General features: G+C 46.8%; 1 protein-coding gene across 2 annotated transcripts in view; it reads left to right on the plus strand.

The window, feature by feature from the left end:
- The window catches only part of LOC119460540 (PX domain-containing protein kinase-like protein), a 60703-nt gene that overhangs the window by 8258 nt on the left and 37535 nt on the right, over positions 1-14910 (plus strand). For both annotated transcript variants that reach the window (XM_037721467.2, XM_037721468.2), the window contains exons 6-7: positions 10889-10963; positions 11720-11824. In XM_037721467.2, coding sequence (XP_037577395.1) covers positions 10889-10963; positions 11720-11824 — 180 coding nt within the window. The remainder of the gene's footprint in view (positions 1-10888; positions 10964-11719; positions 11825-14910) is intronic.

A 14910-nucleotide genomic window follows, 5' to 3' on the forward strand; every position in this document is an offset into this window, starting at 1 on the left:
TATTTGCGTAGCCCAGGAAATGACCATTCCCGGTCGTCTAGTCACCATACGCACACGCACTGCCGTCCGGCTTCTCCGCTCACGCCATTATCTCGGCATGGCAGCTGCCGCCAGCTTTACGGGCTGCGCGGTCGCGTGTTATGACAGCGGTTACGGGTTCTTCGATTTCTTTCATTTCGCCAGCCGTCAGGGGAAGGGGGACCGTTATTGTCTTTGCCAATGCCTCCGCCGCGTTGTCAGACTAAAGGCCGCACCCAACAGCCGTGTCACATCATGGAGGAGCTTTGCGCCAATCCTCACTCTCTTGCATGCGTAATGATGCGAACGACAATTAAAATTTGGAGTTGGATATCTTGGAGAATAGACATGCTAGAAGAATTCTATTAAGTGAAACTGTGTGGAAACACGGCTGCCTCTAACTTTTCAATACAAACATACACACTTACTGCAGTCGATAAATAGTTAATTATTCAATTTTAGGCAATATTTGGCTGCTGACAGCAATAATTATTATCTCACTTTGTGTCCCCCTCAGGGGCGGATCCAGGTTTTTTCTGAGGGGGGGGTCAGCTTCTGTCAATGATGATGATGATGATGATGATAGTAGCCTTCCTGATTTACCGAAATGCACCGTTTCTGCTCACGATAAACCCGCGTTTTATACGGCTAGAGCAACACCTCTAGCCCGCCGTGGTGGCTCAGTCAGCTCAGGTGTTGCGCTGCTGAGCACGAGATCACGAGATCGAATCCCTGCCGCGGCGGCCGCATTTCGATTCGATGGAGGCGAAATGCAAAAACGCCCGTGTGCTTGCGTTGTAGTGCACGGTAAAGAACACCAGGTTGTCAAACTTAATCCGGAGCCTTCCACTACAGCGTGCCTCATAATCAGAACTGGTTTTGGCATGTAAAACCCCAGTAAGAGGAAGAAGCCCTTTAGCGAAGCCAGGTATCGGTTTCTCCGAGTTTATAGGAAAAGGACGTTACCCAATACAGCCATGTGCTTGGCGGCTGTGCCTGATAATACAGGGTGTTCAAAACTAAGATTTATGGTTTTCTTAAAATTAGGCAATTAGGCACCCAGCAGGTGGGCACAAAGTGAGATGATAATTATCGCTGTGAGCAGCCGAATTAACTAAAGTTGAACAACTATTTTTTTTTCGACTGCAGTAAGTGGGTATGTTTGTATTGAAAACAGAGAGAGTCGTGTTTCTACACAGTATCGGTCGGAATAATTATTCTAGCGTGTTCGTGCTCCGAGATATCCGACTCCAAATTTCAATTGTCTTACTGCGCAGAGTTATCGACTCGACGCATGAGCGGTTTATGCTTTGTGTTGCTGTGGAAGGGAAGCATTTTTAAGATTTTTTAGGGCATTCACATCTTGATTGGTGAAGTGTTGTCATGAGATTTGTGCATGACAACACGAAACTTAAAGCGGCAGTATGTATGAAATATTCGTTAGCATAGCTAAAAAGGTTTCTGCTGTTGATGGTGTAGTTGTTGCTTTTGATTTCAATAAAACTTACAATACTTGGAAATCAGCAGTCACTTTATTTGCGTAGCCCAGGCAATGACCATGCCTGGTCGTCTAGTCACCATTACGCACGCGCATTACACTCCGGCTTCTCCGCTCGCGCCATTATCTCGGCATGGCAGCTGCCGCCAGCTTTACAGGCTGCGCGGTCGCGTGTTACGACAGCGGTTACGGGTTCTTCGATTTTTTTTTTCGCCAGCCGTGAGGAGAAGGGGGACAGTTATTATCTTTGCCAATGCCTCCGCCGCGTTGTCAGACTAAACGCCGCACTCAACAGCCGCGTCACATCATGGAAGAGCTTTGCACCAATCCTCACTCTCTTGCATGCGTAATCATGCGAACGACAATTAAAATTTGGAGTTGGATATCTCGGAGCATAGACATGCTAGAAGAATTCTTCCAAGTGAAACTGTGTAGAAACACGACTGCCTCTAACTTTTGAATACAAACATACAAACTTACTGCTGTCAATGAATAGTTAATTATTCAATTTTAGGTAATTCGGCTGCTGACAGCGATAATTATCACCTCACTTTGTGTGCCCCTGGCCACATAACTTATTTGCGCAGGTGCTCTTTACGTGCCTCCCAGTGCCTAATTTTAAGAAAACCATAAAGCTTAATTTTGAACACCCGGTATGTCTAGCCTGTATTGTTTCTTAAAATAAAATTTGGGATGATCTGTCGCAGGTTTGTTATGCATGCGTAAACACGGGTCCGTCTTTGGAGTTCTGTTGGGACACCTTGATTACCTTAAGAAGATTCTTTGTGTTCGGCTGAGACACCTTCGTTTGCTTTGGAGCTCCGACGCGGCAACACTACGCTGGTTGTTTACGATATGCGGATCACCTCGCATGAAGAAGAGTCTCGACGCCACCTGCAAGAACGATGTGGCCTAGTAGCCGAGAGCGCGAGCCAGCGTCTTCATGTTTTGTTTCCCACGCGACGTCATCCTTTCACACAAGGCGCGCATCTGCTCCCGTTTCTCTAACCACGCGACGCCATCCTAGGCCCGCGTGCTGGCGTTGGCCGCTGACATCACGCTCCCCCACTTCGCAGCCACTCCGCTGCTCGAGGCTTCGCCCCGCTCCGCGAGAACGGCCACTCAGGTAAACGGATCCGGCGGCTTTGAGCATCCTATGCTTAATGTACGACAATAAAACTGCGAAGTTATAATGAAAAACTTGTAGCATACGAACGGTACTGTGCTCGTACTGGATATTGTCAACGTGTAACTGTGATCACACAGCCCGCCGAGGTGGCCCAATCAGCTAAGGCATTATGCTGCTGAGTACGAAATCGCGGGATCGAATCCCGGCCGCGGCAGCCGCATTTCTATGGAGGCGAAATGCAAAAACGCCCGTGTGCTTGCGTTGGAGTGCACGTTAAAGAACCCCAGGTGGTCAAAATTAATTCGGAGCCCTCCACTACGGCGGGCCTCATAATCAGAACTTGTTTTCGCACGTAAAACCACAGAAAGAAGAAGAACCTGGGATCACACTGAGTGCTACAGTTAAAGAAAAGTTGCCTATGCGTAGCTCTTAGTTTAGCTGTTAGTTGCAATGTTATTATTTATATATGAACACTTCAGCGAGATATCTCTTTCATTAAGCAGGTTGGTCGTGGAACCGATGACAGCCAATGAGGCAACCGATGACACCTCAATGGGGAACAGAGTTGATCAGGCGCGAAGGCGCTCGCGCGGACATCTGCGTGCTTGGCAAAAGGGACGTCCCCTGGTTCATTCGACGCCACCGATGGGACGAGTAAGGCACGGCCGGCGCCAGGAGGTCCAAGGTGTTCATGAGAAAAAATAACTACGGCAACTTCGCCACACCACACCCCTACGGAATACAACTAAGCTTGTGAGCGAGCTAGCTTTATACTTCTACATGGCTGATACCACTGGTACTCGCGAAAAATAATTTTGAAGAATGCTGGTGGCCATATTTTTTTTTGCGACAGGGCCATCCACATTGTCAGCGAGGGGGCGATGCAGAAATTTGAGGGTGGGGGTCAGGACATCCGGACATCCCCCCTGGATCCGCGCCTGGTGGGGACGATATATTTCTCTATGCAGCTAGAATAAAGTTGCCCATTAAAGTGAATAAGAAAGGAAAAAAGAAAGAAAGCTAGTACATACAGAAAAATTTATGAAGACCGCTGCACTTGCCCCAGATTACCAACAATGTTCATAGTTCTTTCTTTTTCCCTTTCTTTTTTTAGAGGATTCAGCGTAAAAGATCCTTTCAGAATCTGGTTTTACTTATGTTCTCGTGCAGCTAATGACAGCCTTGTGAATTGAGCGTTGTTAAAAATGGCATAGAGTTGTGCATAAAGTCAAAGGCATATTTTAGTAGAGCTCCAAATATTGTCAGTAAGTGCAGTTCTTTAAGTGCAGTGCTGGTAGAATACACAATAGAAAGGGTGCCATTGTGTGTTCACAGCTGCTCAGCCAAAGTGCATAAGGTGTGGCCTGCCAAGTCATGCTGCCACGAATGGGCTGTGTTGATGCCACAATTTGACTGACGGTTGCTAATGGTTTGTGTAGCTAATGACTGGCTGCACAATCAAAGGCCACGTTTCGTTTGAGTTTGCATGCAGTTGTGATAATGATAATAATATTGTTACGTTGCGGTAGTCACATATACAGGTGTATTTACAATATATACAAGAGAGGCAACGATACATAAACAAGATGGCTGGCAAGACTGATTCTACCTCTACACGTAAAATTGTCTTCTCACTTGCGCTACTCTTGCGCCGCGACATAACCCCTGCCTGTGAAGGCGCCGTCCGGTGCTAACTATAAGGGAGGTGAACTCGCGGCAAAGTAAGGTTTCAGCTGGTACACATGCACAACATCAGTGGGGACACGCAAGTCCAGTGGAGCGATCTCGTAGTTCACATTGCCAAGCTGATGCAATATCGTGTAGGGTCCTGTGTAGCGCGGCAGCAGCTGTTCAGACAATCCAACGCGGCGACATGGTGTCCATAGGAGGACAACGGAGCCAGGAGAAAATTGAAAGTCCCGATGTTGGCAGTAGTACCAAATCTTTTGTGCGGCCTGAGACTCAATGAGCTGGGAGCCGGCAATCTGGCGTACCGCGTGAGCCCGGGCGAAGACGTCTTGAGCATATTCAGCAGGAGTGTGCGTCGAGGAAGGAAGCCGTGTGTCAAAGGGCAGAGTAGGGTGGCGGCTGAACGGAAGGTAAAAGGATGAAAAGCCAGCGGTCTCGTGATGGGACGAATTCACAAAGGGTAGCGTGCTGTCCCAATCACTGTGGTCGTCAGAAACGTACATAGCATTTCTGTCAACGTGCGATTGAGCCGCTCCGTGAGTCCATTTTTCTGTGGGTGGTAGGCGGTGGAAAGCTTGTGCTCGGCAGAACAGGAACAAAGTAAGCCTTCAACAACGCGGGACAAGAAGGTGCGGCCGCGATCAGTGAGGAGTTGCCAGGGTGCGCCGTGATGGAGGATGACGTCATGTAAGAGAAAATCCGCCACCTCATTTGCACAGCTTGTCCGCAAAGCTCGCATGATCGCGTACCGGGTCGCATAATCCGTCGCGACAACCCACTTATTGCCAGATTTTGATGTCGGAAAAGGGCCGAGAAGATTAACACCGATGCGAAAGAAAGGTTCTGAGGACACATCTATGGGGTGAAGGCGTCCAGCGAGCAGCAGAGCAGGTTTTCTGCGGTATAGGCCTGGTCAGTAGAAGTGGCGCTGTACGTGGTCGTAGGCACGCGAAACGCCGAGGTGGCCTGCAGTATATAGGGTGTCATGCAACTGCCCAAGAACAGGTCCGAAGATGGCGTGGTACGAGTAAAAATTCGGCTCCTTCAGGGCCTAAGCTGTGACACAGAGCACGAACATGCGCAGCGTGGGTTCCGAATGTCCAGAATTCAGACAATCGATAAGAACAGGTAAGCAGTCATCACGCCGTTGTTCAGTGCGGATGTCGCGCAGATCAGGACACAAGTGTCTGTGTCATGTGCATCATCTTCAGGGCGGTCGACAGGAGGACTGGAGAGGCAGTCGGCGTCCTTACGCAAGTGACCTGAGTTGTATAAAACAACAAATTAATATTGTTGGAGCCGTAGCGCAATTGTCCAGTGGGGTCTTTCAGTGACGAGAGCCAGCACAAGGCGTGGTGACCGGTAACCACGGAAAATGTGCGGCCGTACAAGTAGGGGCAAAATTTGGCTAGTGCCCAAACTAACACCAGGCACTCCCATTCAGTAATTGAAAAATTCCTCTCGGCGGATAACAGGACACGGCTGGCGTATGCAATTACGCTCTCTTCGTTACGCTGCCATTGAACGAGTGTAGCCCCAATTCCATGGCCACTGGCGTCCGTGTGAAGTTCAGTGGCGACAGATGGATCATAATTAGCCAGCAATGGGGGAGCTGTTAGCAAGCGTACGAGGGCGGAGAAGGCTTTGGCTTAAGCAAGGCCGCCTGTGAAAGTAACGTCCTCCTTAAGTAAGTCTGTGGGTCGGCGGGCGGTTTCGACAAAATTCTTGATAAAAAGATGGAAGTAGAAGCATAGTCCAACAAAACTTCTTACAACTGCGGTGGAAGACGGAACAGGAAAGTTCTGGACAGTGCGAATCTTGTCTGGGTCGGGTTGAACGCCAGTGGCACCGCCTAGATGACCAAGTATGGTAATTTGACGACATCCAAAGTGGCACTTGGATGAGTTCAACTGCAGGCCACCGTGTCGGAAAACAGCAAGAATGGCCGACAGATGCGTGAGATGACTCGCGAAAGTTAGTGAAAAGACTATCATATCGTCTAAATAACACAGACATGTTGACCATTTATAGCCACGAAGTAAAAAGTCCATCATTCTTTTGAAGGTTGCCAGGGCATTACAAAGACCGAATGGCATAACCTTGAATTGTTAGAGGCCATCAGGTGTTACGAAGGCAGTTTTCTCACAGTCCATGTCATCTACCAAGATTTTCCTATAGCCTGATCGAAGGTCTATAGATGAAAAGTACTTGGCTCCGTGAAAGCAGTCCAAAGTGTCAATACACGGCAATGGGTAGACATCTTGTGCGTGATTTTGTTGAGGTGTCTGTCATCGACACAAAAGCGCAAACTGCCGTCCTTCTTCTTGACAAGGATAACAGCGGACTCCCATGGACTGCAAGATGGCTCGATAATGCCTTTAGTCAACATTTTATCGACCTCTCATTGGATCACTTGTCGTTCAGCATGTGAAGCATGGTACAGTCTGTGGCATATCAGATTGGCGTCTCCGGTGTAAGTGCAATCGGTGACCACTGATGTCTAGGCTAAAGGGCTGCCATCAAGGTCAAAAATGTCGCGGTAAGTTTCCAAGAGACGGCGGAGGTCAGCAGCTTGTGCAGGAAGAAGGTCAGGTGTGATCATCGTGCTAAGTTCGTCTGTGAGAGTCGGTGAATTGGAGGTTCCTGTAGAGGGCGACGGAATTTGGGTTTTAAGAGCCGTTATCTTGCAATCGTTCACAGGCAAGATGTCGCCCAAGGACATGTCTCTGGGAACAATTTGAGTCGAGCAGGTTAAATTAAGGAGAGGGAGCAAAGTCTGATTGCCTGTATATAACAATGAGCACGGTATGGGGAACGGCCAAATTCTTTTCAAGCGGTAGGACATAGCACATAGACGCCGTCAGGAACATATGGGAGCGTCATTAAAGTGACGCACGTAGTAAAGTCCTAGGGCGATATCGCCGTCGCCGCGCGCTGGATGCTGTATGTGCGAGTGAAAGCGTGCGAGGGGAGCCGACGGCCGCGTCTAAATCGTGCGCACGCAAGAAAGAAAAGCAGGGAGGGAGCGCGCCTTCTTCCGTTGCGTTCGAGGCACCGGCGAGAGAGCGAGGGGGGAGGAAGGGATAGCGAGCGGCGTTGTACTCTAGCATGAACTGCGTATTGTGTGGCAGCGCACGGGCCATATCTTGAAAGCGATCTGTGTTGGGGGCAGAGTCTAGGCAGTGTAGGTGCGTCGGCAGCTCGTAACTTTGTGCGTGCTGTGTGTTCTCGGCACTCAGTTTGCGTTGAAGCGATAGACAACAGCATGAAGGTCACTTCGCTCCCTGCTGCAGCGGCGCTTCCTCAAGCCAGCGTTTGACAGCGCGTGTCTGCGCTCATCGAGTGTGATGTGTTCATGTTTGCCTGTGGGCGCTGACACCATGCTTGTCAATATAGTTAATAAGCAAATGTTTACAAGTTTATACGGACGATAAAACTACTATTCTTACATTGTATAGCTGTTTACTAATTATCTATCACAATTGTTGCTTCAGCTTTCGGGCGAAACTACGACTTTTTTTCACACATAAGAATTAAAATAATATTGTGTGCAGTTCAACTCTACTCTCGTTTCTCAATTTTTCCTGTTTCTCGTCTCTTGCATTTCCTGGCTCTTAAATTTTTTATTACGGTCCCGTGAAAAACGTATCAGCAGTGTGGTAGAACCCCGTTGATACGTTTTTCAAGGGACCACGAAAAAAAAATGTAACAGCCGGGAAAACGTAACTGTGAGAAAGGCCACAAATCGCAACAGCTATGTCAGAAATAGTTGTGAATTAAATATAAACCACATGCAAGCGATCTAGCGTGCGACAGCGACAAGCGACGCAATAGAGATAGCTGTCGTGATCGCTCGTCGCCTACAAGTCGTACCGCATGCGAGCGATGACATTGAGCGACGTCTCCCCAGTGTTGCCGGTATGAGGGCACTAAATACACAATGAAACTGGCATGACGCTTGCTTTATTAATTTAAGTTGATGTGTACTACTGTAAAGAGCCGCATAAATATTTCTAAAGGTCTTGCAGTAGGTTGTTATCCTAACACGTATGAAAATTTAGTCGTTCGCTCGTTCCGTGCGACAATCGGTAGTACTTGACTAATGTACATCCTGTTCCGGCTTCGCGCTATTGGCTAGTCGCTCGTAGCACTTCCAGGCGACGAGCGATGCATTCTAGATTTCCAGAACCGAGCGACAAGAACGAGCGATCTGTTGGTGCGATGGCTTATTTCGCCACTCGGAGCCATCGCTCGTCGCCGTCGCGCACAAAATCACTCTCATGCGATTAAGGCTTGACTGCCAGTACGGTAATTAGACATCTTGATGCTCGTACCATGACCGAGCGACCGAGCACTGTCTTTGGTGCGTGTGCATGTGTATAATTAAGGGAACATGAACAAAGTTTCGTGACAGTGGCCCCTTTCAACTCTCAATATGCTTGACCACAATATTTTACGTATGCTTCACCGGAAAACACTTATCCATTGCGGTGAAGCTGACTTGAGAGAGCCAGCGATTATGCTACTTATATAAGATCCTTGCCGGTTCCTAAATAAATGTAACGCTACACTCGGTGGATCTGCCCCAGTGTGCGTGGTTCCCGGTAGGCTTTAACTGATGCACACTTCGCTTCGGGTGCTTCGCCTGGCATGTGAAGCACCTGGCTTGTGCAAATTTGGTCCCTTACTGCAACCTTGGTCCCTTACTGCAACCTTGGTCCCTTACTGCAACCTTGGTCCCTTACTGCAACTTTGGTCCCTTACTGCAACTTTGGTCCCTTACTGCAAACTTTAATCGCTTACTGCAACTTTGGTCCCTTACTGCAACTTTGGTCCCTTACTGCAACTTTGGTCCCTTACTGCAAGTTTGGTAGCTTAATGCAAACTTTAATGCTTACTGCAAACTTTGGTCGCTTACTGCAAACTTTGGTCGCTTATTGCAAACTGCGGTTGATTATTGCAAGCTTCGGTCAATTGTTGGAACGTGCCGGTCGCTTGTTGAAATGCACCGGTCACTTGTTGCAACGTATAAGCTGGCTGCACCGCTAAATTTAAGTGACCGCTACGTTAAAGCGCAACAAGATGCAGGATCATTACATATTGGCGACATATCAAGGGGGAACATAATACATGGAAGTCAATGGGAGTTTGGTCGGGACCGCGAAAACGTGACGTAGCAGCCAGGAAAACGCAGCACTGAGGAACGTATTAACGGGGTTCCCCTGTATACGGAACATCTATGTGCCAAAACTAATTTTTGGGCCACAACGTGTCATAGACGTCATCTTTTGATAGCAAATACGGATCTCAAAGGCCATACTTTTGCTGGTGGAAACCGAAAATACGTCATAAGTGGTGCCCCCGGCACTTTGGGCGACCGATGCCATCGTCAAGCCACGAAGCCAAGCGACATGAAAAGTCAAAATGGCCGCTCTGGCTGGCACGGGGTGGCAGTTAGCAACGTATAATGCGGGATTGGTCCCACAGTTGCAACGCAACAGCAGGGTTACCAATGCATTGGATTCTATGGGAGCTGTGCTGGGACCGGCCGAAAACGACGTACATAACAGCTGGGAAAACGCAGCACCCGGGAATGTAACAGCGGGGTTCTACTGTAGTGGCCTGAGGTGATAGGCGGATGTCTTTAGGAGCGCATAACCATGGTTGTGTGAGTGGTTGACTATAGCAGTGGTGGGGAATTTCCAGCTGAATGTCACTAGACATGCAGTTAAAGAGGGCTGAATGGGACGATAAAAATGCAGCTCCACTAACGTGAAGCCTGGGGAGGTGCGAAGCATGCAGTGATGCACCGCAAATGGGTTGATACTGCTTTAAGCAATCGCTTTTAACCCCATAAACGCGGCCTCCCCATTACAATGAGAGAAGAGAAGTGAAATTCTACGCTGGAATGATGAGCGGCAACGCAGCCAGCTGTGGGAGACGACAACGACAAACACGGGAGCAGTGGCACGAGCGCGTGCCGAGCGCGAGCGCGACCCGCTTGCTTTACCGTGATGATGACGACAGGAGATGCCGACAGCCCGAGCGCCTAAGGTGCTTCGCACCTAAAAGTCTAAGCCGAGTATAACGTTGTAAGGACTTTGTTCCAAGATGGCAAACAAAACAGATGTTAAGTGCCCCGCGATTGCAGCTGCATTCAGCTGCATGCATTACTACTACAGTATTTCATGAAGCGAGTATGTAAACCTGCAAATTACTAAATGTGACTGTCACTGTGCAAAGCAGTGGCAAAGTCGCACTATTGTTGCAAGTGATTCTGCAATATTGCTATTGCATATAAAACCTCTCCAGCTGCTGATGTGAAATGGTGGTCACGTTTTTTTTTAGCACCCTAGGCAAACCACGTACTGTGTACTTTAATTGAGTGGGCATGATGTTCTTTGGAGATTGAACCTGCCTCTGCTAGTGGCATCACCATCACTAAATGAAGGGCAATCTTTTGGTCTGGTGACCGGTAAAAGTGTTAAAGGAACTTGGTGTGACGGATGCGAGCATGAACTGCATTGCTTCTGTTGGTCAACTCATATGCCTAGGTTCCTCTGGGTCCCGATTTCTACCTCAGTGTCAAGGACTTGCAAGTGGCTCTCAAGTTGCTCACTACCATACAGGTATGTGGTGTCTTCATAGATTCTGTATGTACAGTAGCTTGCATGCTTATATGAACTAGTAAAAATAGACAATAGCATTCTTACATTTCCATACCAATACAGTTGAGGTTTGGGTGCAAAGGTTTGGAGCTACAGCATGTTTTGACTGGCTACACAGCAGTGCAACATACTGTTGAGGGATAAGGTTTAATTAGTATTCTCACTTGCCTTTAACAATCATGTTTAACTCTATGTTGGTTGTACACTAATGCTTATGCATGAAGTAAAGAAGGGGAACTTTAATTGTGAAAAATACACTTACTAAAACTGTCTTGATTTACTTATAAAATTCTTTTCGTGGCAGTGAAAAAAGGACATCTTGCTGAATAAGCTGTGAGAAATGTTTCTGTGATGTAGTCTTTATCTTGCATTGCTCATGTAATGCTCATATATATGGGGCTTGCTGAATTACTGGGAACCTGTAGCGTAGCGCATCTAACATCTTAAACATAACTGCTGTTTCTGTTGACGGTGTACCCCCCTCTCCCCCCTTCACTCTCTCAAGTCCTTCACTCTCTCAAGTCTTTTGCTCTGAAATAAATAAATAAATACTAAATAAAACATCACTTTTATCTAGTTCAGAGGTTCCCTCATTCTGATACATCAAAGTCGCTACTTCTCGAGAATGAAACTGGTTAATGTTAAAATGCACAAAGCAAGAGAATGGCACTTTCGTTTGTGGTTAGATCACTCATGGTGTTTTATTCTATTTTACAGCACCCGAATGTGTTGCCTTTTTGCCTTGGCTGCGTCAATGAGAGTGGGGCGGCCTTGGTGCAAGAGTTCTGTCCTCAGGGCTCACTCAGGGATGAGCTGTGTCAGGTAAGACTTCTGTGACACTCGCCAACAGATGGAATTCGCCCATTTTGTGAGCCCAGATATGGTGCGATGCTTACAAATGGCGCAGTTTTGGTTGTATTCCTTCCCTAGAGCGATGCATACTCTTTGTAAATAACAATATTTATGTAATAGAATCCAAATTACCTTTATGTTCCTGAATTTGTTGAACTGACTGCAGCGTGGAACCTCAATATGTGCACAGAAGTGCTACAAAGTGTGCACGTTTGGCTTTTGTCAGGGTCAGTCATTGCGGCTCAGAAACCACTGGAAAATCTGCAGGGAGTTGTCTTTCTCATTAAGGGACATGTTGTCAGTATTAGGTCACTTCTGTGACACTCGCCAACAGATGGAATTCGCCCATTTTGTGAGCCCAGATATGGTGCGATGCTTACAAATAGCGCAGTTTTGGTTGTATTCCTTCCCTAGAGCGATGCATACTCTTTGTAAATAACAATATTTATGTAACAGAATCCAAATTACCTTTATGTTCCTGAATTTGTTGAACTGACTGCAGCGTGGAACCTCAATATGTGCACAGAAGTGCTACAAAGTGTGCACGTTTGGCTTTTGTCAGGGTCAGTCATTGCGGCTCAGAAACCACTGGAAAATCTGCAGGGAGTTGTCTTTCTCATTAAGGGACATGTTGTCAGTATTAGGTTAGTTTAGAAAGCACTTTCACGCAGATGTTATTTGAGGGATGTAATAACATGTGGGTAGCTGACTTCATGAAACTGAAATGGCTTAGTAGCAGACAGCCGAAAATTAAAGGAACAAGAAAGTTTTTTTGGGGGGGAGGGGGGCCTGAACTTCTAACCAATGCCAAGATACACTTGACATTAGTTTTAAAAAATGAAAGAAGTGGTTTTGATGTCTGTGCAACTCTAAGCAACCCAATCAGATTATTTCTGTACACCTGATTAAGGTGTGACATGGTTGAGATAAACGTGATTCATGTCAGCTGCCTGCAAGTTGCAGAAACATCTTGTCTGCATACTCCTACCAATCATTGTTCCACTTGCTTTGCATATGTGAAATTCTATGTATAGTAGTATTGTAAAGTTGCTTAGGTTTGAGTTCTTGACTGATGCGCAAGAGAAAGCATAATCTTGTGACATTTTGTTTTTACAGGTGATACTTTGTGTGTATTAAGTAAAGTTATATCAGAACATTGTTTACTGGTTAGTAATCGAGTGTAGCGAATTGACCATGGCCAGGATAACGTAAAACTATTCCAATATGTTTTTACTTTAAATTTGCCATTAGCTCTCAATGATAGGTCACAATGGCTGAGGCCTTGCCCATGTAGCCTTTCGTAATAGGTCAAAATGTCTCGGACCCTGCCCGTATAGATGGGCAAGGCCCAAGCCATTTTGACCTATCACGGAGGGCTAATGGCGGATTTGGAATAGAAACAGATTGGAATATTTTTACGTAATCCCAGCCGATGTTGCTGTGACCTAAGGATTTGAGCTCACATTTTATAGCTTTGAAAGCCAGCACAATCTTTGTGTTTCACATATTGCAACTCATTCTAATGAATGCACAGCATTGCAAATTCTGCTATCAGCCAAGAATTCACTGGAATGTTCACAGATTGCACTTTCACAAGTGCTGCATTTACTCAGTTACAATGTGCCCTCGATTGCAGTTCACATCGCCAGAAAAAAAAAAAAATACTCCCCTGATTGTAGCAGGATCGAGTAAACATAGATGTGGCACTGAGTTAAAAGAAGTGCAGTGACCAAGCGTGGCAAGTGCTTTCACAAATGAAAAGAGAAATCTACCCTGCGCACAATTGCTGAGCATTACAAGCATTGCTGGTATGCTTTGCCTGAGCAGGACGGTTCAGAACTTTTTTGCAATTTTGCTTTGTCATTGCATGGCAGCCGTCATTTTTCTATGCCACAAGAGAAGGCCGAAGAGAAGGTTGCACTCGTTACTCATTACCGCAAAAAACCTTGAAGGTTTTTATTCAGTTCTGCATAGTCATTTTTTAATGGAGCACTGACGCGGAAGTTTTGTGTTCCGCTTTTCTTTTTCATTTTTACGTAGCTGTCGAGACCATAATTGTGGTACTAAGCCTGAATTTCTCAAGAGCACCACAAGTATTTATTTACAGTAGCTTTAAAGGACTTGTTCAAAGCACGCATCAAACGCTGCGTGGCTTCGGATGTGAAAAGGATGCTGAACACTACACCAAAAGCAGAGGTGGCGATCATGTGGTGTCACAACCAACTTAAGAACCTGCCAGTCAGCACAGTGTGGTTTTTGAAGGCCATACAGTGACCGTGCTGCCAAAGGCTGGTAGATCTGCCCTTCCAATTGTGTGCTTTTCTTGAAAAGGCATTGAGACATGCTCTGTTCTCTTGTCCCGTCAAGTGCTGAATATATATGGCTTTCCATGCCACAGCCATAGTGTGTGCGTGTGCACCAGTAGTATCTGGTACCACGAGACCGTCACAACAGGTTTCGATGACGTGATGAGTCTCCTTTCTCACGTGCGAAGCTGCACTGCTCTTGGTGCACATGTTGAAATGGTCGCATTAAAGGGGCCCTGAACCATGTTTTATTAAAGTAGAGAAATGCATTTGAAGTTAAAATTGGCTATTTCAGAAATACTTCGCCACAAAATATACTTCAGTGCATTCAGCAGAAGCGGAGTTATCGGCAATCAAATGCCCTTTGCGGTGCTTCCACTCCTTCAAATGCCTTGCACAGTGAAGGCTACGGAGGAGCAAGGTGTGCCCACAATGCTCTGCCTACTGAACGTCACCGTGGCACACAGTTTTGATTTTGGATGTTAACGTAGACGCCATTACTTCCGAATTTGGTGCCTACGACGCACCAAACGTGGTTGCCCTTCTGGGGTCTCACACATGCTCTTGGGACAAAGGAACGACAACACAGTAGTGCAAACAATCAAAAGGGCATTTATTGCACCTTTCATACACTAATGCACACTAGCCGAATTACAACCAATAGAACATTCACACGGGCGCGCGACAAATCAAGGAAGTCCGACTCACCGCGATCCGATAGCGAGCGAATACGTTCGCCCGATGCTATGA

This window comes from Dermacentor silvarum, chromosome 8 (genome assembly GCF_013339745.2).
Source record: "Dermacentor silvarum isolate Dsil-2018 chromosome 8, BIME_Dsil_1.4, whole genome shotgun sequence".
Taxonomy (NCBI): domain Eukaryota; kingdom Metazoa; phylum Arthropoda; class Arachnida; order Ixodida; family Ixodidae; genus Dermacentor; species Dermacentor silvarum.